Source organism: Pollicipes pollicipes, unplaced genomic scaffold, assembly GCF_011947565.3.
Source record: "Pollicipes pollicipes isolate AB1234 unplaced genomic scaffold, Ppol_2.1 Scaffold_7262;HRSCAF=8765_pilon_pilon_pilon, whole genome shotgun sequence".
Taxonomy (NCBI): Eukaryota; Metazoa; Arthropoda; class Thecostraca; order Pollicipedomorpha; family Pollicipedidae; genus Pollicipes; species Pollicipes pollicipes.
Genome location: NW_023597055.1, coordinates 10359897 through 10384525, shown reverse-complemented (window position 1 = coordinate 10384525; position 24629 = coordinate 10359897). Strand labels below are relative to the sequence as shown.

Here is a 24629-nt window from a genome sequence, read left to right as displayed (position 1 = left end):
GATTTAGATAGACCGATTCGTGGCAGGCGCGTGAGATAGCAACTCGAAATCGCCCACGTTCTCCGTGTTAGAACTCCTCACGCAGCTCGACACACATGGTTTATCGAGTAGCATCAGTTTCGGTTATTGAATCGATTCCAGCGTGGACCGGATACATCGACGGCAGCAGTCCGCGCAGATGTCTGATGCTATCTCTAAACTATCCTGTAGCCGGGGCGCCGCGGCTGCAGGTCGACCAGGCGCCTCTGCACGTCAGTCATAAACAAATAGACAGCTGTAAGCGGTGCAGTAAGCCGGATTGGCGCAGCGGTCGAATAACGTGCGGTCAGATACCGAAGTGAGCAGGAACGACCCAGGCAGACAGCTTCACGTTCGCTGTCCCCGCGTGGGGCGCGGAGTTCGCTCGTCCCCGGGCCGCTCCTGGGTCGGGGCGCAGGGTCATGGCTGGCCTTGCGCCGTCCCGCAGTCTTCGGTCCCTGACAGCTGGCGCCCCCTGCCCGTCAAAGGCTCGGCTCGCCCCTGGCGGAGATGGTCCAAGGGGCGGTCTGCCCTCTGCCGCCCTGAACTGGCGATTGGACTGAAGGACTGAAGACGCACGCCTTCTAATACCAGCGGTGCTGAACTTCTGAAGCTCAGTTAACCAACATCGTCCATGATCTGCCTAAATTTCGATGGTCTTTTCGAAGGTCGTAAGATATAGCATGCTTTTTTTCTGCCCTGGTCGTCCCAGCGAAGTATCTATGATAATTATCCATCGCTATCCCAAACCTCTGTCGAGAGAAGACTCCTCCCACCCTCAACGTCCCCTCTCGAGCGTATCGCCTCCTCTCGCCGGCGACCCGACGCTGCTCACCACTCTCCCCCAAGCCCGTCGCCCCTCTCCGGACCCTCCCACTTGAGCGCATTCCGCAGCAGGCGTCGGCCGCGTTGGCTGGCCAACAGGCGGCGCCACGTGTGCACCTCAGCCGGCGTTAGTGCCACCAGGCGGCGCACGAGCGGACCCAGGCGCTCGCGCAGGTAGGCGTCCAGCCGTTGACACTGGGCGGCCGAGTCGCAGTTGTGGTGGGAGCCCCACATGACGGCGCCGGGCAGACCACGGGTGCGCACCTGGCCCAGCATGGACAGCAGGTCCTCCTGCGACCGTGCCAGGGGCGCATTCAGGTAGGCGGTGAGGGTGGGGCAGGGTCACACCCAGGCTAGCTGTGAGGGCGGGGCAGGGGCACACTCAGGCTGACTGTGAAGTTGAGGCAGGGGCACTCTCAGGCTGGCTGTGAGCGTGGGGCAGGGGCACACTCAGGCTGCCTGTGAAGGTGGGGCAGGGGCGCTCTCAGGCAGGCTGTGAGGGTGGGGCAAGGGCACACTCAGGCTGGCTGTAAGGGTGGGGCAGGGGCGCTCTCAGGCTGGCTGTAAGGGTGGGGCAGGGGCGCTCTCGGGCTGGCTGTATGGGTGGGGCAGGGGCGCTCTCAGGCAGGCTGTGAGGGTGGGGCAGGGGCGCTCTCGGGCTGGCTGTATGGGTGGAGCAGGGGCGCTCTCAGGCTGGCTGTGAGGGTGGGGCAGGGGCGCTTTCAGGCTGCTTGTGAAGGTGGCGCAGGAGCGCTCTCAGGCTGCCTGTGAAGGTGGGGCAGGGGCACTCTCAGGCTGCCTGTGAAGGTGGGGCAGGGGCGCTCTCAGGCTGGCGAGGAGGGTGGGGCAGGGGTGCTCTCAGACCGGCGGGGAGGGTGGGGCAGGGGCGCTCTCGGGCTTGCGGGGAGGGTGGGGCAGGGGCACTCTCAGGCTGGCGGGGAGGGTGCGACAAGTCCAGTGCCTGCCTGCCTGGCGCTACCACCAACGCCATCATCTACACTGCGCCACTGAACGCCGCAGCATTTTCACTCAATCTCAACGTGTATAACAGAGAGTGTGCTCACAAGCATTGTCGCGGCATCCCAGCGATCGTTCACTTACGCATACGTGCTGGCCAGCGAAACGTTTTGAGCAGAACCTTGTCATCGGCCTAACAACTTAGCGCCAATTGCACCTCCCACCTACAAACCAAACCGCCGCCAGCTCACCTCAGACAGATAACTGGGATCGTCGTGGTACTGGAACCAGGTGTACGTGTAGACGGGGACCCCGGCTGCTAGCCGCAGGGCCTCGTCTAGGCGGCCCCTCACCGTGGCGCGCCGGTCAGCGTCCGTAAACCCGTTCCGGAACAGGTACACGGACGGGTACAGGGCGCTGCTGGAGCTCAGGAGCCACGACAGCCTGCAGCGGACGGCAGGAGCAATGGAATAGTCCACTTCCGATGCAAAGGCTGGGGGTGGGCGAGCGGTTGCCATGAGAACGTGCTTACACGAATGGGTACTGACACAAACGTGGGCGGGATTGTACAAGACGCAGCTGGTACCCAGCAGCGATGACGGCACGTAGCCGCGACCATGACCACCGTAGTCCATGTAGTAGACCATGACCACCGTAGCGATGACCACCCGTAGTCACGATTGTACCGGGCGGGTATAACGGACCGGCACGGAGACAGGAGCGTGCAGCAGTCGCGACAACCATCAGCAGACGGACCACAAGGGGATGGGTTCTCACCGAGCGGTGACCAGCAGCACTACTGCTGCCCGGCTCGGCCGCGAAATGGCAGCACTGACCGGTCGTTTTTGTCGCGCCATGACTGCGGACAGGTGCCGTTGGGGATGTGCAGGTTCCCGCAGAGCGGATACTGGTAGTAGCCCCAGGCGGCGGCCGGCCGGGCACGCTCGGCCGCCTCCAGCGTCCGCTGAAGGAACAGGCGAGCCCACCACTCAAAGTCCTCCCGAGCCTGCCGGAACCGGTCACCGGTCAAAGTCCTGCAGAGACCGCCGGCACCGGTTACGGGTCAAAGTCCTCCCGAGCCTGCTGGCACCGGTCACGGGTCAAAGTCCTCCCGAGCCTGCCGGCACCGGTCACCGGTCAAAGTCATCCCGAATCTGATAACACGGGGCACGGATCCAAGTCCTCCCGCGTCTTAAAAGACGGATCACGAATGAAAGTCCCCGCAGGTCTGATAACACGGACTACGGATCAAATTTCTCCCGGGTCTGAGGTTAGGGCCGGGGAGCAAAGTCCTCGCGAGTAAGTGGTGAGACCAACACCAACACCAACATATCACCAACAGTTTTCCGGAGCCTCTCATCTCAACGTCCTCGCCACGGTCCTCCTAAGCTGCGAGAGAAAGGGGTCACGACCGAAGCTCACCTGGAGTACGGAGAACACTTCCCAAAGTCTTTTAAGACCTCAAAACCAGGCTGCTGCTCAAATCATTTCTCAGCCTGGGAGACAGACCACAGGTCCAAGCGCTCCCGGGCTTGACCGAGTGTTCGCGGGTGTTGGTACCGAGGGCGGGGGGGGGGGGGCGCTTCACCGGCCGGCTCATCCGCGTAAACCGTTGAATCACCCGCACGTCTGTGCTAGCGTGGCTGGCCTGCCCAGTGACCCCCCCCCCCCCCCCGTCCGCGTGCGTCTGACCTGTTCGGCGACGCGGGTGTCCGTCCATTGCGGGTGCTGCCGCCGCACCAGCTGTAGCGCCGCCTGCTTGAGTGGACTCGCCAGCGCGGCGAACCAGGGCGTCCAGCCCTCGAAGTCAATCACCCCCACGCCTGGTGGGGGGAGGGGGATCACTCCCACGCCCGTCATGCTGGGCTCAGCGTCAGCTCTCGAGGCGTCAGCTTTGGGGATGGAACATTCAGTGCATTGGAGTGGCTCAGCAATGTTTTCTGAACGTGAATACAGGCCTGTGGTGTGTTGTGTTTATGCACTCGGCTCAGACACCACACGCCCCTTTCCCAAGCACACGTTAATTTGCAGGAAGGTCCACACCAGACGCCACCAGGCTCCTGAATCATGTCACGGTAGTATGTTGAAATCATACGAGGCGGAAGCTACGTTGGTGAGTGTTCCGTATCAAACAAGTGGTTCTGTCTCACATAATCTGACATGTAGGTATAGTTAGCCACGCATCCAAATTCGGGTCTATATTGATACACGCCGAAAACACGGTCACGCACATCTCACCCATTAATGCATGGAATTCAAACGTGAAAATGGCTACGTGCTCGCCACGCCATCAAGTACATGCAACTTGAGCAGCCTGACCTCTAAAGGTCGTCGTATAGCCTCCAGGCAATCGTAGGTAAAACAAAACGGTCCCACAGTTCTCCGTCCGTAAAATATCGGATCCAAATCTGACAACGGTGCTCAGTGACATCAGACAACGTACTCGCCACGTCATCAGGTGTTTGCCCTCAGTTGGCCTAACCTCCAGTGAAGTAATGCGTGACGGCGTTTTCTCTCTGACTGCCTGGACGCTATACGGTGACCTCTAAAGGTCAGATCACGAAAGCTGTATAAACGTGACGTCACTGCCACCCCGTAAGCGTTGTCATATTTGGATCCAATGCGTTATTGACGGAGTTCTGCGTGGCTACGTTTTTAACCTATTATTGCCCGGAGGCTATACCATGACATTTGAAGGTTATGCTCCCAATTGTTTGTACACTCGACGGCATGTTGAGCACGTGCGTATTTTCAGATTTTGATTCCATGCAATAAGGACAGAGCTGTGTGGACCCCAATGTTGGTGCGCACGAATAAATATTCGAATATGAATACGTTGTAAATTGCAACCCCATCAATTTGCCACCATAAGTCTCTTCAGTGTTCGGGATACAGGCTGATTAGCACGATGTACTAAGCCCTCCAAATTGTGCTTTTCGCAAAACAATTCTGTTTGATGTTTCCCGCGCGTCAAAGCATGTCAGATCACCTTGCATGCAAACCGACCGGGCCCAAAACGAACACGGAGAAAGACCGCAAGTGCGAGAGAGAGAGAGAGGGAAAGAGAGAGAGAGAAAGAGAGAGAGAGAGAGAGAGAGAGAGAGAGAGAGACAGAGAGAGGAGAGAGAGAGAGAGAGAGAGAGAGAGAGAGAGAGAGAGAGAGAGAGAGAGAGAGAGAGAGAGAGAGAGAGAGAGAGACCACGAGGAGAAGGACCACAACTCACCGCTGAAGTTGACGTCTGGCACGGATCGTTCCAGGTCCTCCTGGAACCGCTTCAGGTGGACGTCTAGCGACCCCACCTGCGGCAGGCCGCCATTCGCTTCCGAGCCGTTCTTCAGAATATTCGGAAACAAACCTGCCGTAGGACAAACGGCGCACGTCAAGATCACGGGGAACGGAGAAAGTTGTGAGCCGAGTGGCGATTTCATGGGGAAAGTGGAAAAAATGGCGTAGTGCTCGTGACAATATGAACTCCGGGCGATTCGACATCATCTGAAAAGCCCATATGTCATGCTGAATAGTCTTGCAATCCTAGTGCAAGTCGTCGATTTGTTCTTTGCATCCAGTCAACCGACAGGAAATCCCCATGTCCATCCGACGGTCCGCTTCAAGCACAGCACACGCGTGATTCGCCGGGTGAGAACAGCGCGCTGTGCATGCTCGGCCATCCGTCTGTCGTACATCACCTGGAGAGTAGAGCAGAGCGATCTGCTCCCCAGCGAACTTCTCGCCGGCGTTCACCGTGAAGCCGTACTGTCCGGGGTTGAGGTCGACGCCGAAATGCTGGGTACACGGGGCTGACGGCACGTTCCAGAACACTCGGAACGGCTCGGCGGCCGGCGCCGCCCCGTCCCCCGGCCGCCCGTCTCCCGTCGTTTGACCCGCTGACGCCTGGCTCTCCGACTCAAGGCTGCCCATCAGCTGGCTCTCCGTCGGCTGGTTCTCCGTCAGCTGGCTCTCCGTCAGCTGACTCTCCGTCGGCTGGTTCTCCGTCAGCTGGCTCTCCGTCAGCTGACTCTCCGTTAGGTGGCTTCCCGTCAGCTGATTCTCTGTCAGATCAGCGCTCGACAGCTGACCCGCTGCAAGCTGCTGCAGAGTCAGGTGATTCGCTGACGCCTGGCTCTCCGACTCCGGGCTGCTCGCCAGCTGACTCTCCATCAGCTGACCCTCCGTCAGCTGACCCTCAGTCAGATCAGTGCTCGACAGCTGACCCGCTGCAAGTTGCGCCAGAGTCAGTGGTCCTGTCGCCAGCCACGCCGGCTCCGGGAGCACCACCTGAACGAGGGTCAGGACGGCCAGCAGGCGGGGAGTCATGGCGGACAGCTGCGACTCAGAGGCAGACGGCGGCTGCGCGGACGCGGGTTCACAGCGCAGCGGGCGCCGGTGCCTACTGAGAGGCCGGTCACTGGCTTAACGGGATCCAGCAGACTCCAAGGTGCACGATTGCAACTGCTGGGGTTACCCGCTGCTTGACAACCAGGGCCGTCCCGACACACGGGTCCTCGGAGGCGTCCTTCCGGCTGAAACGGTCCTGTCGAACGTCAGCAGTGACCGAAGCCAGCGGTTTTCACTGTTCTGCGGTGCTCCGCGCCCAGCACCACGGAGTTCTGGACGGCGTGGCCAGCGCAGCACCGCCGCTCACCAGCTCAGCACCAGCGCCTGCAGACCGTGCCCGCAGGTCGGCACCAGCCTGCGCCTCGCGCCCCGAGCCTCCGCCGCTGACTACGTCACGCGGCAGCAGACCGCACGCGCTCACCCTAGTCGCCCCGCGCTCTCTGCCGCCGCCCTCCGTCGGCCCGGCCTCAGCCGACTCCGGTCGCAAAGCGGGCCGCGCAGCCGCCGGCACCGCGCCGGCGCCATTTTTGCAGGGACCAGAGAAGGCGGGCACATGACGCGCACCCATTTGACGAGCGCGAGCGCCGGACAAAAAGACTCGCTCGACACGCTTCGAACCGGCGAACTGTCGACCGTTTTTCCGGAACCGTCCCCGCCCGTTTTTCCGGGCGGGGACCGTTCCACCCGCGTCAGCTACCGGACCTCATCACGTACCGTTAGCCAAGGATGCTAGAGCGGCCATCGCCCCTGCCGTGGGCCGCGAGTCGAGGGCTGGCCGCGTTCTGCGAAGCGACAGGAGCTGCCACGCCGCCGTTGCGGTGGATGGCCGGCGAAAACGCGCCACCTTCCCCTGCGCTGCTGGGCACGACACCCAGCCGGCGACAGTGGGGGAGTCCTTCATATTGTCCAAAGTACAGAATGTCCAAAGGTACAGAATATCCAAAGTACAGAATGTCCGAGGTACAGAATGTCCAAAGTGCATAATGTCCGAGGTACACAATGTCCAAGATTAGAAATAGCTTCCAAAATGGCGCAAGGTGGAAGGAGTCCGTTTCATAATGCCCAATGTACAGAGTGTCCAAGGTACAGAATGTCCAAAGTACAGAATGTCCAATGTACGTATTGTCCAAGGTATAGAATGTTCAAGGGCCAGAGCTTCTAAAATAGTTCTTGGAACGGCCGCCAGGGTGTGAATAATCGGCCTTATTGGTGGGCAGCGTTGCTCCGCCCCCCGTCGGCCGAGAGCGTACAGTCGACGTCAGTGCCAACACTACAAGCATGCGGTCGGGGGGAGGGGGGAGTCGCATAGCAACGGATTCATTTCCCACGCTGGTGCTGCGATGGTGTCGGATGCTGTTGGTCGGCGAGGCCGCGCTCGACTTGCAAGTGATCGTTGAGTGCCAGACGAGTACCGTGGAATGGGGCGTTGGACACGCGCGGAGCTGCTGTGAAAGCGTCGCAGCGTTGCCCTTAGCCGGCGTGGAACTTGTTCTGTGTTTGACCGGGGGGCGTGTTCGCTGATTGGTCATAGCTTTATGAAACTAGACGCTCTTGTTGCAACTACTTTGGATTTTTAGTGATCGCTGTCACGTTTTCACCACAACTAGCCTACAGCGTCCAAAGGAGTAAACCTTGCAAGAGAGGGGAAAGTATGGGTATCAATAATTTATGCTTCCTATCGGGTTAATAGCCTGTTTCTGATCATGTATCACTGAGATTTGGGCAGAGATGTAACATATTTCAAAGCACACTACATTAAAACTCATAGTAAATGGTTCAATGAATGGCCATTTGCGGTCAAGATACTGCACGTGATGCCATTTAGAACAATTAGCCGGTGCATCAACAGATTGGTGGAGACTTTTCATTGATGTGGATTCCCCACGTCAATTTATTGGGTCTGTCAGGGGCGGCGCCAGGAGATATAAGTTGAGGAGAGGCTTTTCCAGCGGACTTCTTGAACAACATGAGGTCTCCTTTCAGAGGGGGGGGGGGGGCACACCGTCACATGTGGGCTGGGCAGCACTCACTAACTGATTGAGCTATGGTGGCCTTTCTGCTACTGAAAGTCACACAAGTCCAATAGGACGCACTGATTAACAAGTCATGGCATCCTGCTGGGCTGAGAGGTGGCTGTGCTTAGTTTCATGTATCTAGGAAGTCAGTCTGTAAAATGGCCGAAATCGGAGGACAACTTCGGTTTTTTAAAATATGCTCGCCCTACAAGGGAAGTCGGTGACACTGCCTCTGTTCATCGCCTGAGAGCAAACCCAGAAATCTATCACTCGTTAAAAGAAAAAGGCAATGCTTACACGTGTGCTAACCGTTGATGCTTAAAACAGTACCGTAACACACACACACGCGCACACACACGCACGCACGCACGCACGATTTTTTCTCACAATTTTGACATCTATGCCAAAACACAGGTACGTCAGTATACCGGGAGACCCGTGGCTACGCCAAGACTCTATGCCAATATTTCCAAAATATTATGACAAATCAACAGTTCCAGGTAGTGCACGTGGTCACCTGTGAATAAGTCACCACACAACGCACAATTCAAAAGGCCTGTGAATGATCGTAGCTGTTGTAAATATGTGCAGATCCTGACAAGAAAAGTATTAAAATAATCAAGCATGCAAGCTTCCATATCCTAATGCAAGGCACACGGCACTATGATAAGGCTTGCACGAGACATCAATGGCTAGGCCGGAGGGTTTCGATGGACTGTATCACAGATCAGAAGGCAATTCGCTACAGGAAATCAGTGTCAAAATAAATCAGCAGACAAGTATTGCTGAACGTACCTTATCTGAACAACAGCGCTAACAATCAGTATTTCGCATGGTGCTTGCGAGTTAATCCTCTGTCAACGTTCACCGACATGTAGCGATTCTTATATCTTTGGTCCGCATTGTCTTATGCCGTTGCTGAAATGTGCACCTAAAAGTTTAAGTATGTTATAATGTGTACCATTGGTGCATGTATGTCGACTTCCTCCTCCCCCAACCGTGAGCGCACGCTCTCCGTAGATATGTGTCCCCAGGTGGTCATTAAACAAGCCCGAGTGTCATGCATTATTCTTCTCACATACAGTTTCACTGGAAAAAGATTATAAGATATTTTGTGTACATCCTGTGCGTGCAGAACCATATACCATGTATTGTGCATTCTGCTCTATTTTCTGCATTTTACTTCCGGTCCATTGAGACCATCGGTGTAGGAACAGGGGGCCAGGGGACCATGGACCCCCCACTTTTCAAGGTGGGGGGCTTGCAATGGTAACTGCCCCCCCCCCCCTCCACTTTTCAGATTAAAGTTGCAGTTGGCTCTTTTTGCACTACATATAACATGCATGCCGATTTACTCATTTCACCAGACATCGCCCTTAAGATGCGTCATCTTTTTCGTTCATTGGCCATCGCTTAGTGTTACAGCCGCAAGGGCGAAGCCGCATGCGATGGAGACTGCAACACCGGATGTCGAGGTTGTCGTTGCTAGGACTTGGGAGCGCGCGCTTGCGTGTTTAAGACCATATTACGTAGTTTTCTTACCAGTAATCAGTTATGACAGGATCTTGAGCATATTAAGACGAACATGGGTTAGCCATGTTAATGGAAATTGGGAACCCCATTTCATCTACAATCTACCATCAGGGAGAACTCAATATCTCTGAAGAACACAGAAAAACACGGAACTAGAGTCTATGTGACAATTATTGAACTATCTGCGGTGATCGTGGATGTTGTTGCGTCAATGAGGGTTCCTGTGCTGATCTGGGGCTAACTGCGCGGGTCAGAAGGCCTCCCATGTCAGGGATGGGAACAATGTGGTATGCTATATCCTTTTAATGGCCTCCGGATCGACCAGGCGATCCCACTCCGTGTCGCCAGAATGATAGCCAGAAGATACTTCGCGATGGAACGGAATGACCCTTCAACCCTTGACTGGAAACGGTTATGTACCCCCTATGTTCTTCTCAAGAGGCCCTTACCCGGAAGGAAATAAGGTGTCTCATTATTGTTGAGTAGAGTGGGATTTTATTATTGTTGAATAGGATGGGTAGAAATCAGCGTAAGAACGAGCAAGTTCATGCCATGCTTGCCTGAGAACGCTTTTTTCAGAATGTACTAGCAAAACAAATTACATCAAAATGCTTGAGCATACCCGCCCCCAACCTCGAGAGCAGGGATGGTCTGGGTTGCAGCTTCCGAAAAACCAAAACGTCAAGGCCACTGCAATTGCCACCAGACGGCGGGCGCCGTGTTAATCTGTCTTCTGGATAGACAAATACTTGCAAAAAACAAGAAAAATAGAGACCCTTCCTTCACTCCTCCAGTTCAATCACCAGATTCCGCCCCCACTTCCCGGTGCTTTAAGGGCAAATCCGTTCTTTTCATCAGTCAAAAACTTGCACATGTGAAATATGCGCTCGATACTTTTGCTACACTTTACAATATTTCAGAATACTTTTTCAGGAGCGCCATCATTTTCATGCAACCGTTGGCCATAGCTTAGTATCAGATACTCGGCCGACGTTGCGCAGCCTATGGAGGCTGCAACACTTGGTGTCGATGCTTGTGTTTCTAAGACTTTGGAGTGCGCATGCACAAAATGACGTCACAAAACTTGTATTGATAATCGTTTACAGTGTTAAAAGGTAATAACTTCAGAAGCGTCACCATTTTCGTCCACCGGTTGGCCACGGTTAAAAGTTAGCCACTGGGCTAAATATCCGCAGAAAATGAAGGCTGTAACGCCTGGTGGTGGGGTTTTTGTTGCTAAGATTTGCGGGCTCGCATGTTAAAAAAGGATGTTACATAAATTAAATCACTAAGAGATTTCAACTGAATGGTGTACATTTCCAGACAAACATGGCCTGGTTATGTTAATGTACATTATTGACCACTTGATTTGCCAATTTTCATCTTCCAATTTGGATCAAACACATCGATCTACAATCTACCTTCGCGATGTCCTAAATGTCTGTAGGACCAAGCTGAAAATTCTGACAAGGCCTTTGAATTCTATCAATTTAGAAAGAGTCAACTAACCATTATAAATTAAAAACGCCGGTAACTTATTCCATGTTGTCGTTCAACGGCTGATTTCTTCAGTTTATTGACCTCAAAATACAAACAAAATTCAGCTCGCGGTAGCTCTTGGTTTCTGTGCGGGTAACAAGGTAACAATAACCATAAACGAAGAAAACCATGTTCCCTGTTAACCAGTTAGCTATATCCGTGGATGTTTTAGGGGATCACCATATGATGGGCTTTTGTCAACCATGTGTTCGCCCTTGGTGACGTTCTGGCTACGCCCCTGCCGACGCACAAAAGCAGATCAAGTTGCGTACGTTGCATGATGGACAATGAAGTGTCCGTTGGGCCAATCCATACCTAAGGCAGACAGCTTCCCGGAGGCTATTTTTCTGCGATGGTATGGTATAAGGGAAGGTTATTCGGAAAAAATACTGTTGCAGGTGTCCAACACATTTTTCACTCTGTAGTAGTAGCGCTGATCCAAAAGTATGCAACAAAGTAGCCATACGATCAGCTCGCGGTCAGTCGTGCGGGAGGCATCCGGGCCAGGGCAGTGACCACCGACGGCGGACAGGAGCAGGGCCCAGATAAGGAACATATGGCAGATGGGCCTCGTGGCTTGGTTCTTAAAAGCAGTGTGAGCCATCGATCCACTCTCAAAATTCTCACTAGCCAATGTCCAGGCCGTACTTTGGCATTTACACTGTGGAGGTAGATGCCTCCCCAACGGCCCAAAATGCCTACCCGCTCGTGCAATTTAGCTCTCCCAGGAGGGATAATGTTAAAATGGACGAATAATCTCGGGGAGCCAGATAGCCTTATTTGCCAAATGACAGATAAGTCGAATAGGCAAGACTGTGCACCAGTGAGAAACAGCTCTAGATGCATATCTAACGTAGCAGCCACGGCACTTGAATAAAGAGCGATGACAATCTCCATCTCTGCCCCCTCTCGCCGGTCATCGGGCTCGCTTTCCAGAAAAAAATTGCTGAAGTACACCCTGAGGTTGGCCCCCACCTTTTGAAACGTTCCTACGTCTTTGATTGAAGCATATATGACAAGCTTGATAAGGTGTTTATGACAGTCCTTTTTCTTTCGATTTCGACAAAGAAGCCTGGCAAGAGCTGGTTCCATGAACCAAAACGCGCAAGTGTCATCGGCGTGTCGCATGTGCGATCATAGTCTTATATGTCATATAACTGGAAGAAAAGATGAATCCAGTCATAGCATAGATAACAATGTCGAGCAGGATGATACTTTGAATACTATCACTACACGCGAAAACACTAAAAGGTGACAAAGAATGCAACAACTTGTAGGAATACTCCGTCTAGAGAATGAATGGGGTCGGTATAGTGAACATAATCGAGGAAAGCTTGATAGCATATCATTCTTCGGCGTCGCACTGAGTGCTTCCTGACTGCTTCCAAGAACCATCTCACATATTTGACAACAGCCTGGTGTTCTTCGCAATATCAGTGCACGACTTGAGCGCATAGCTACATGAAATAGCCGTGCACCTCCTCTAGCTCTAGGATTTGTTTTCTTTCATCTCTCTTTCGAAATGAGGCTTAAATCAAAGTTGTACATCAGATATATGGACGAAATTTGTTACATCGGAGCCTAGGAGACTGACTGGCTAGCTTTCTTTGCTAAAATTACAAACGCTATCCAAACATGTCTGTCGTACCGGTACAGAGCGCTCAAAAAAGTTGATTGCTTCCTCGACACCTTATTTGTAGTACTGCTAGATGGGACCTAAGCCATAGTCACACGCTTCAAGCCCATGGTGCCTCGATTATACTACATTTCGCGTCGGCACGCCCATGACTAAAGAACAAGCAGCCATGAAATCTCAATTATTAAGAGCGTTGCGCGTTTCTTCTGGCCTTCAGTCGTGTGAGCATAATGCGTTTGAAATTAAATTAAACGGGAAGTGCTTCTCGTTTTCCACGACAATATATACCTGCAAAAACGGGTGTCCATTGCCGCCTGTATTGCGCCTCCTCGATGTAATTTCTCATCACGTCCAAAAAGAAGCCGTAAAAATTTGAAATAAAAGCATTCTTCGTATGTGGAACACGTCTTTATAGATCACGTCATGTGAGAACAGGGATATACCGCGCTACCACTGCACGGCGGAATGACTGCAAACAGGGGCGGGTCCAGTATGTTGTGAAGGGGGGGGGGAGCACGCAACATTGTGGTGCCCCCTAGAGTTTGGGGTCCTCTCCAAACAAATTCTGCCATCAAATTTTGAGATAAAAAGGATATGTACATGACATCCCTGGCTTTTTAGCCAAAGTAGTGATAGCTTTTAGTTGTTTCTTTTTTTGCTCTTTTTAGCCCTCGTTTTCTAAAGGCTCCACAGCATAACATGGGTTCCAATACTTAAATTATTTATTTTCCGCATAAATGTGCATATATATATATATATATATATATATATATATATATATATATATATATATATATATATATATATATATATATATATATATATATATATATATACAAATATATACATACATACATGACATGTGTATATATGTATATATACATTACACACACACACACACACACACACATATATATATATATACATATATACATTACATGTATATCTGTGATGGTGAATAGGGGACTCACGCAAGCAATATGCATGACCTTAGTCCTCATCCTAATTTCATTCTAGTTGACCGCCCCAGGAAACCCTAGTGTTCCTTTCGGAGGTAAAAGCTCCTCACGTATGCGCTAAAGGATTGAAAATGAAATCAAAAAATGGGATAAGACATCAAATCTCCAGGAGCTTAAGGACAGGGACAGTTCAGGTGGGATAATCGAAGCGCCAGATTTCAGGCCGGTTCATTGGACACCTCAGTGGCGCAAGTATACAGAATGTGCGCATATCGTTGCGAAGAAAACAAGACAGGTAAACACGTTAAGTATACCTAATGTCGAATTAAGCAATCGCATCGCGCGCGTAGTTTTGATAGATGCAGCATTGCACAAGAAACGCTAGTTGTAAACAATACATTTTAACGTCAGGAGACAAGCGTGCATATATTTAAAATTGTTGCGCGCAATCGTCAACTTTAATCGAGGCAAGTAAGCACGCATCTTCTTGGGACGTCACATGAGCAGCGTTTTTCATGTGAAGTGCATTTAGAAATGGTGCTTTAGTCATTGTCTTGAACACCTTGACCTTATTCTTGATAGTGGTCATCTATTACATCAAATTTAACCGTCCGTGTTTCGATCAGCTTTCTGCACGTGCTGGATATGGGGTGTTTCTTTAATACCATATTGAAGAGCATTCGCCCTCATTCAACGACATTCACTACTGACCACGAAACATTTTTGATGTTAGCTTGCTATTGCTGAAACCCCATCCCATAGCAGCCACAATGCTAGTGTATGATGCCAGAAGCGATTACCTCGAGCTTATATGTTATTTGAAGTTGTTTGAACTTCTTAACCCGTAACCCGTTATGATGTCTGCATTATACTGACAGTTGAGCAGTCAAGATCGGCAGCCAGAATTGCCCACTGCTGGCGTCGATTTCGACAATTATATTTTCGGGCATAGCGCGGCTATAATTCCGTTTTATATTCCGCCTGCTTTCAATGTTTTTTAGCTGCCCAAAACGCAGGCAAACCTTACCGGGCCCAACTTTGACGATCAGCAACCAATGCTCGGCGCGGCGCCTCCAGCCGGCTCCATTGCGTCGTGGAGCGGGCATGGATCTGATACTAAGCTAGTAATCCGGCCGGCCAGCCTCACGCGCGTGGTCTTCGTAATGGTGTCGACTGTATGCGCGCGGCCGGCGCTGGGCGAGGCAACGCTGCCTGCCAATAAGGGCGATCATTCTTGCCCTGGCGGCCGCTGAAGGATCTAGTTTGGAAGCTTTGGTCTTTGGACATTCTGTACCTTGGACAATATGATGCGGACCAGACAGTGGAGGCGCCACCACTGCTACAGTGCTGGTAACAGCACCGGTCTGCCGTACCTGAAAGCAGCTACCGCCGCTGGTCCTCTCGCAGCACGCACTATCCACAAAATGCACCACGATTCGGCGGTTTATTACGGCACACACGCACAGTACAATGTATATCTTTCAACGTTACAGATGCGCTGACAGAGTTCCAAGACACTGCCACGAACTAATTCCTCCACACAACAAACACGCGCCGCCCCCGTGGTGGGGACAGTGTGCAGCACGCGCGACCTTGGCTGAAAGTCTAAACACTCCGGCGCCGCGAGACGCCGTCCATACCCGACACCACTGAGTGGCCAGCGCGACCCACACCGCCAGCCCAGCGGCGCTGGCCGTGCCGGCTGGGAGCGGCGCCCCAGCTTGCCGTTTGGCACCTCCCGACCAGCCGCGCGACGTCACCACCGCGGCCGTGCCGACATCGAACCCCGTGAAGCCCCGCCGAGGGAGCGTCCCCACGACAGACGAACCTCCTTCCGACCCACCCCCGCCCTAAAAAGCGGCAGTGTGTGGCACCACTCACAGCAACCAGAGACGGGGGCACGGCCACCGATGGTGTCCAGTCACGGCACCCTGTCCACGGCCCCCGCACTCTGCTGTGTAGGGAAGCACCCGGGCCGCCGTGTGACGCTCGGCCTGAAGCTCGCACTATGGCAGCAGGGCAAATGCACCTCTCAAATGCAGCGGTGGCGGAGATAAATATGGACATTCACCGCACGGGAGATAAATATGGACACACATCGGGCGTAAAACTCTAGCACGAGAACCATCACGGTCACTCTTCCCGGCCGTGCCTATCACAACCGGCATAAGCATAAGCAATTGCAGTCGCCGACACTCGAACGCGACCTCATTCCCAGTCTGAGGGCACGAAACAGCTCCACTGGATACGGACAAAGTCTGCCAGATATGAATGCCGTCGTGACTCCTGCACAGGCGCCAGCGTTCACATCTGACGCGATCATCATGACCTAGAGCGCTGCGAGCCTGCGTACCAAGCGCCAAGGCGGACACAGCGGCGCCCCAGCAGGCACAGGTTCGTATTTCCTCCGCCAGGTGGCAGCCACGTGCCGTCTCCGACGCCGTCAACGGCGTTTCTCAAGCCACACCGTCCGTGCTTTGGTAGCGATTATGAGCATTGCAGTACGCAACATCATCGCCGACCCCGGTGCCTTCACAACCGCCCGCCTTTCGTGCTGCTCCTCACATCCTCGCAGGAGCGCCGAGAGGACCCAGTCCTCGCGGCCTCCCGCAGCGCCTCCCTGCCGCCTGCGCAGAGCCCGTCCGCATGCCCTCCCTTTCACGTGGCTGCAGGCAGCGCGTCTCGTCAGCCTCCCAGCCGGCGCTTCCCCCCCCCCCCCCCGCAGCGCGGGAGCCGGTGCCGACATGCGGTATCACACGGCCTACACACGTGCTGATAATGCCCAGCCGCAGCCAGGCGGCGCTCTCTCACACCGCACCGAGCAGGCGCACGCCGCCATCTTCCACCGCGCACGAGAGGTGGTGGTACCCACTGTCATCCACATCCCACGCACAACGGCAGGGGGCGGCGCCCGGGCCGGGCCTCTGCTGCAGGCTATCCGGCACTCGTCTGGAAGCCAAGCCGCTCGCGGAGGCAGTGGCAGCCCGCCCTGGCGGGTCAGGCGGCGATCAAGCCGTGTTACGGTACGGTCGGCCGGCGTCGGCGCCCAGAGCAGACAGCAGCACTGGGGCTTCGCTGCTCCCCATGCGCGGGAGCGGGCGGCGGCGCTGAGGCTTCGTTGCTCTAGCTATGGGGGAAGAGACGGCGCCGCTCACAGCAGCGTGCAGCGCGTGATTTTGGGCGGCGCCGGCTGCGGGCAGAGCACGGCACGGATGGCCTCGTCGAACACAGTCTTGAGCCCTTTCTGCGTGAGCGCCGAGCACTCGAGGTACTTCACGGCGCCGATCTCCTTCACCATCGCCAGGCCCTGCAGATGGGGTCAAACACGGGTCAGGCCAGGTCACACGGGTCAGGTAAGGTCACTCAGGTCAAGTAATATATCAGGTCCCACAGGTCAGGTATGGTCGGGTCAGATCACACGGGCCGGGTAACTCCCAGGTCAGGTCCCACAGGTCAAGCAACACCCAGGTCAGGTCACGCAGGTCAGGTAACGTCCAGGTCATGTCACACAGGTCAGGTAACGCTCAGGTCACACACCAGCCATGAACACCCCGCAGGCGAAGTCGGACAATACTCAGACGGCGCTGCGTCCGGGTCGCAAGGATCACGTAGGGGCCGGGTCAGATCACAAAGGTCAGACCGGCATCCTACTGGCGACACGTACACAGCTGCCGGACAGCTGCCGCAGCCACAACGGCAGCGCCGTCACTCCGACCGCCCGGTACCCGTCTACGACGAGTCCGCCGTTGGACCAGTTTAAGAGGCCACGCGAACTCTGCACCCGGTCCAGCCGACACGGACCGGACGGCACGAGCGACGCCCGGAGACGGAGACATGCGACGGGACGCGAAGACCGCACACGAGGAGCCAGCGTAAACGACACGCCGGCGGCGCCGTCCTCAGCTATTCGGCGCTGGACCCCCGGGAGCGTGACCACGTGCCCAGCACTCCACCGCACCCCTGTCTCATAGATATCATTTGCGAATGTCAGAAGATACGACTGAATTCCGACAACTGCTGGTTTGGCCCACATCCAACGGCAGCACACACACACGGGAGCAGACTGCCAGAGTCCAAACCAGAAACAGCAAACGATACGTGTCACGGGGTGCATGGTACACGAGCGCGACCGCGCCCCGTCAGCGGGGCTTCACAACTGATCACGGCCACAACACACGGCTTAATAACCAGAGGCGACACCAAACCAGCCACAGGTCATGTCATGACGATGTCACGCCGTCCCGACGCGAACCGTTTCGGGCCCCCTGACCCTGGCCGCTGGGCCTCTGACCCTGACCCCTGGGCCCCTGACAGCGACACGACACCAGGGTGCAGTGCACGGCTCGACGGAGATAACCTCCTCCAGAAACTCACAGCATGCCATGCGCGACGGCGGTGTAGGCGCCCTTCGGCCCCACCGCCGCGCACGTTACGGTTGGTTGCCACGAGGCCCGACCGTCGCGAAGGGATCTGGACAGTTGGATCTGGGTAGCTGGATCTGGGTAGAAAACGGACGACACACAAAACACAAGCCCCCACGCGGGCCCACACCAAGGCAGTGGGAGGCATGCCACACGCGTGCATCCCGTCTAGGGCTATCAATGTGTACAGAAGACCGAGGGTTTCATGGTTTCAGATCCGAGTTTCCTGACGCGCAGTCGAAAAGACACTCGATAAAAAGGGTGCGACACTCTGGGACTCCAGTTTGACACCGAACAAGCTGGGTTACACGCCAGTCAGTGATAAAATACCACAATCTTGCCATAAGAAACCATGCGTGATATGCGATCGAGCTCCACTTCGTCACCACAACTAATCAAGACCAACACGAGAAAACGCCAGGCATGCGTCCAGTACCAGTAGCGCCACCTATGCCGCCTTTACCACGCCCGCCACGTCATCTATAGCAGACGGCAGGCGTGCCGTTCGGGTTTGCGCGGCACGGGGAACAGGACAGCCCGAATCGCCTCGTCAAAGACGTTCTTCAGGCCCTTCTGAGTGAGGGCCGAGCACTCGAGGTACTTGACAGCGCGCACGTCTCGCGCCATGTGCAGGCCCTGCCGACGCACCGGCCCATAATGCTTGAACGCAGGCGGCGGAGGCATATGCCCATCCTCCAATTATCACCGGGAGGATCTCAATGAGCATAGGTGCTGGGCTCAACGTCAAACACTCTGTTCAAATCACTGCTTCTTTGTCATGCACAAGAATCAGCTGAGGGCCACAGTAGGCAAGACATTGGGCTCAACGTCAAAGAGACTGTTTCAATGAATGGTGCCTACTAACGTGTACACCCAGCCATGGGCTCCGTCCATCGCCATCTAACTGACAACTTGGACAAGATAAACCAAGAGAGATCTGCTCCGGCCGAATTAATGCAACATTGGTCACACTGAAAACGAACAAAAACGAGTTTTAAAATAGTTAGTTCATACCTGCCGGTTTTACCCGTATTAGGGAAATCACCTTTACGGAAAACGCTAAAAGTGAGGGAAAGATCCATTTGATTCATTCAGGATCACACTGACACACCAAACCACCATTCGTTTCCACCACTTCAAAATCGTCCAAAATCTAACTGTAAGTCATTCTACCCCAGTGTTGAAAAGTAGGTGCGCACACATTGAGCCGAGGTCAAGGGCGTCGACGTCACCAAATATAGACCCGATACGAAAAAAAAACATCAGGTTGCGGTGCTCTACCAATGAGATTACAAGTGAAACATACTGCAGTTTGGCATGACTTGAAATCTCTTCCCGATGAAAACGCAATATCAAGAAAAGTCGAATGGCACGCAAACAGCATTTCAGCACGCTTGAGCTATCGGTTTTATAAGACGATCTGCACATTTTACACTTATAACTGGAGAACATGAACAGGATATGCGGTGCCGTGTTTCAAGAAACTTAGATTCCTTCCAACGCCAACTTCAGCACGGACACGGCGCGACGAAGCGGTCCTATCAAATAAGACGTACGAAAGTGCATATAATATAGTATTAATGGCACCGTACAAAAGCACGTGGATGAACGGTACTTCGACGAGATAACTGGCGTTGTCAGAAATAATGTTTGGTGTCTGTCGAACCAATGAGAATAGTGTGTTTCCCAAAATCAATCCATGTTTACGATACACATAAACATAAACGATTTTGAAAAAGGCGATGTTGTTTTACGAAACGCAAGAAATTGCGCGTGCCTCCGGTGCACTGAGCTGGGTTTTCAATGACAAGGTTAAGTCACACCAAGAACTGTTCTGTCACCAAGAACTGTGAGCTGCGGCAGTGATCACGATCGACCAAGTGCCTCCACCCCTCCCCCCATCCCATCCACCCATCTGGGGAGGCGGGGCCTTGACGACGGACCGCTGTGGTTGCGATCACCGCGTCAGTGCCTGAACGGCCGGCTGTGACAAGGCCGTGACGCCCCACTTCAGACCGGGGCGGCACCGCTGGCTTGGCGCCCGAAAACAAACACGCCGCCGCCGGCCGCCCACCCGCACAACAGCTCAGCTCGGTCTGCAGCATAACGCCAGCGCTGTCGCCGTCAGATATCCGGAACGAGACATACAACTCCCGAGCAGAGCGGTCGTGCAGCGCCAGCGGCGCCACGCGACGAGTCAAAAGGACTTCGGCAAAAAGCGGCGCGAAGGCCAGAGTAAAACACATGATTTGGGAAATGATTGAATGAATGAATGATTGATTGATTTGTTCATTGGTGTTTTCGGGCGCCTCGACTTGAATGAAAGGAATGATTCTTTGCCTGTGAGGTGCCATGGGGTGCTGGTCCACGGGCGCCCAAAGTCGAATTATCAGGCTGTGGCGTGTGCCGCATTTGTCCGCTCTGGGTCTGGCAAAAAGAAATGACAGTTTTATCAGCCTTATTTGTCGTACAAATACAGGGAAAATGGAGAGATAGACGTATTGCTATTTTGGCTACATGCCCTGTTCGTGTCGGTAAGGGGCATGTAGCCGAAATATCAATCCATCTTTTTCTCCATCTTCATGGCTGCTCCATCAAGGATAAGGCTATTTATACTGTCGTATTGACATTCGCAATGTTTCGTAACGAATGCACTCAACAACTCACGTAATCTCGCAAAATGTTTTATTGGCATGATACCTGAATTTTCAAAAACGCCTTGCGCGTGTTTGCGGTGCCGTCGCCGAGTTAACGACGCAAACGCTCGTCCCATGCCCTTCTGCCTAGTTGTAAAGTTAATCAAACGCACCACTTCCGTGTAATATTTGCAAAATGAGGTGCGCGTGATAAATATTTTACAGCAATACATTTCGTGAAAGAAACTGCAACATATGATAAGTCGTAGCAAATGCACGTTGCAAAATCGTCTTGCAGGGTCGCAGCTGATCGTCAGCTGTTACGGACCGGACCTTTTCGGCAATGACGTCATTCGTGGCTACGGCGTGTGTCACGTGCCGGTCTGCTCGGGCAGCCACCGGGTCAGGTGAGGACCGCCGCCGGCCGCGACCGCGCCGTCCTACTCACCGCTCGCCGAGGGTCTCCACCTGCTCACGCGATGCGCGCGCGCCCAACCATTCTGAGGTGTCGTTTATGTACGATTTGGAATTTGCACTTGGAGCGGGCAGTCTTGCATTTCGAGGTGGTGATTTCATTATTTGTGTTGTTTACATAAATTTAACGTAGCGGGGAATTTCTGAGTAGTCGCGACTTGTCTCTCTTTCGTTGGGAACTACCTGGTTGGCTGTCAGTCGTTGATGATTGGTATTCCATGACGCTTTGCCTGCTAAGCCTGTTTAGCGCCGACACTGGGCGTCGACTGTAACCTCGTAGATCCGGCCTGCTCCGCGCGTGACGCTCCGGCCGGGAGCCATGTGGCGTCTGTTGCGCCGAAGGTGGCCGTGTGAACGGTGCTGGTGTGTTTCTGGGGCAGCGGTGCAGCCAACGGCGGCCACAGCCCCGGCCATCGCTGCGGCAGGTGTCTGGTTACACAGCGCTCGTGTACGCTGGGTGGACACGCAACAACTAGGCTACGCGATTACTATGTGTGCCCATGGGAGCAGGTAGAGTCAAATGGTCTTCTTGTGCGCCTTTGGGTGGTCGTGCTGCGTTACCCAGTCGTTGTGCACACACGGAGGAGCGGTATTCTGTGTTCAGGGTATCCTCGGGTGGCCGTGTCCAGTTACCCATTGACCGCGTGTGTTTACCCAGGATGGCCGTGTTTTATGTTCAGGGTGTTGTCGGGGGCCGTGTCCAGTGACCCACTGACTGCGTGCTTACTCAGGATGGCCGTGTTTTATGTTCCGGTTGTTCTCGGCGGGCCGCGCCCAATGACCCACTGACTGCGTGCTTACCCAGGATGGCCGTGTTTTATGTTCCGGGTGTTCTCGGGGGGGTCGTGTCCAGTGACCCCTGACCGCGTGTTTACCCCCAGGATTGCCGTGTTTTATGTTCCGGGTGTTTCTCGGGGGCCGTGTCCAGTTGACCCACTGACTGCGTGTTTACCCAGGAGGCCGTGTTCGTACCGGAGTAGACTTCACAGCTGCAGAATCTGGCTTCCTGGTTCACGGGCCCGCCGACCGGAGCTGGCCGAACCCGGTCACACTGGCGCTCGGCGAGGGCAGGGAGGGTGAGATGACCCGGTCAACGCTGGCGGCAGCTCGGCAGGGCAGGGAGGGTGAGATGACCTCGGTCACGGCTGGCCGCTCGGCGAGGGCAGGGAGGGTGAGATGACCCGGGTCACGGCTGGCGCTCGGCGAGGGCTAGGGACGGGTGGAGATGACCCGGTCACGCTGGCTCTCGGCGAGGGCAGGGAGGGTGAGGTGACCCGGTCACGCTGGCTCTCAGCGAGGGCAGGGAGGGTGAGATGACCCGGTCACACTGGTGCTCGGCGAGGGCAAGAAGGGTGAAGTGAAGTGCGTAAACGTGCGTTTCACCTGTCGCAAAAGAGTCCTGCTTTCGAATTCTGAGGACTTTTCGGTTGGGACTCCCATTTTCAGTGTTTTTTTTAGGAGCCATACGGGCGCCTTAAGCTGCAAAAATACAGTGGCCTTCGGCATCAGGCGGACACGCCATCTCCATAAGGAGGGGGGGGGGGGGGCATGACCCCACTGGCCTCCTTTCAGCTACGCCACTGGCTGTGCGAGAGAGGCCCAAAGCATCGAATTTTGATCGGTGTTAGTCCTTGATTGTTCCGCTTGCTTGTTTGGTTGAATTTTGAAATTTTGAAATCACCCATATCTAGTTAGAGTGAGGCAAACAAGACGCAGAATGTGTTGCGACTGACATGCTTGTTAAAACGCGATTACGACGCATCACAGCATTATCATGGACCCTGTGTTCGTCGATTCTCCCTTGCTTGGTGGGTAAGTATGTGGCGACTGGCTTTAGGCTTCCACGTCTTCAGTGATGAGTTTTATGGTCGCTACACGCAGCTCTCAGCCATTGTTGAGATTTTTAGATAAACTAAAGCCACATCTCGAGACGTGGCAAGGTTATGACTTATGACCTACTAAGATTCAGTGCGAACCAAACAAGCGTCAATCGTGCGAAATTGGCATTCTGAACGCGCTCGTTCCCGTCCAGCCCGTCTTACTGTCGGGGCCTGCACCAGTAGCAGTGTCGGCGTCCCAGCACATGGCGCCGCTCCCTCCCCTCCTCCCGCCGTGACCCCCGCCAGTGACGCGCCGGCGCCCCCGCTGACCGGGCGTCCCCTGCGGCAGTGATGCGGGTCCGGTCGCAGGGCGTGCTCACCTGCCGGCTGCAGGTGCTCACCAAGGACCTGCGGCGGCTGGGCTATGTCAGCGGGCGTCAGCCGGAGACGGACGGCGCCGAGGCGCGCGGCGCGGCGGCGGCGGCCGGCGTCGGGCACGCCGCCCTGGTCCAGTGACACCCCGGACGCGGTCGGTGACGCCACAGGGCGCAGGGGCGTCTGCAGTGGCCGGCGGCCGCGGCGCCCGGCGACGGCGCCTTGGAGTGACCGGCTTGTGACATCACTTGTGGCTTCGCCGGTGATGGGCGGGCCGCGGTGGACGACGGGCGCTCGCGTGGTTCGGATCGGTTTCAGCTCAGTCTTGCGTGGTGATGTGTAACCGCGATCAGAGTTTCCCGCAGACATGCTGGCTCATCTTTGGGCGCCGTCAGAGGCACGTGCCAGTATCGTGGTGTCACCGGCCGCGGTCGTCCTGCGGGTGTCGCGGCAAAGCTGATTTCTCAATGGGCGCGACTCGAGAACGTCCGCCATTGGTCGCCCTTCTTCGCTCGGTTCATCGACGTGGGACGTTGCCAGTCGCGGTGACAATGAGAAGACATATTGTGAGATGGGGGCGGGGGGGGGGGGGCAGTCCGTTGTGTCTGTTTCAACGCCCAGGATCGCTGCGTCAGAGCCCTGTGCTCTGTGCTCTGTGTTCCGTGTTTAGTCTCAACGCTCCCACAGTGGAACGGTCGGTAGTGTCGTGGTATTGGCTGCATCCGTCCAAAGTTGTGTACAAACGGACCTCGCTTCTCTGCGTGCGAATCGTGTGATTTAGCCGTCCAGATCAATCATATCATTTTCATCGATCAAGTCTACTCTTTGTCTAGTCGTAAGTGTGGCATGCGTTTTTTAAATCATGCGTAGATGTGACCGTTTGACGATCTCAAACTTGCATATGGCTTTATGAGTGGCGCGTTTAGAAATAAAACCAGTGCAGAGATCATTCTGTAGACTCTTCCTGGTGAGACGGCACGTGCTGCTCTGCCTCTACAGATCAGTTGGTTTAGAGTCGAACGTAGACCGATCCGTGGCAGGCGTGGGAGATAGCAACTCGAAATCGCCCATTGGCTCGCGTCACT

General features: G+C 54.6%; 2 protein-coding genes across 2 annotated transcripts in view; one reads left to right on the top strand and one right to left on the bottom strand.

The window, feature by feature from the left end:
- Positions 1-23613, top strand: part of LOC119113789 (B9 domain-containing protein 1) — a gene marked incomplete at its 3' end in the record, with an annotated part of 28661 nt that extends 5048 nt beyond the window's left edge. The window contains exon 5 of the mRNA XM_037238026.1: positions 23519-23613. Within this exon, the coding sequence (XP_037093921.1) occupies positions 23519-23613 (95 nt within the window). The remainder of the gene's footprint in view (positions 1-23518) is intronic.
- Positions 58-6499, bottom strand: LOC119113785 (hyaluronidase; the record flags this gene model as incomplete). Its single annotated transcript, XM_037238022.1, is given in 6 exon segments — positions 58-1134; positions 2052-2244; positions 2637-2806; positions 3493-3623; positions 5025-5156; positions 5488-6499. Coding segments are annotated over 6 exon segments (1539 nt in total). The 5' UTR covers positions 6116-6499.
- Positions 23614-24629: the final 1016 nt, after the last annotated feature.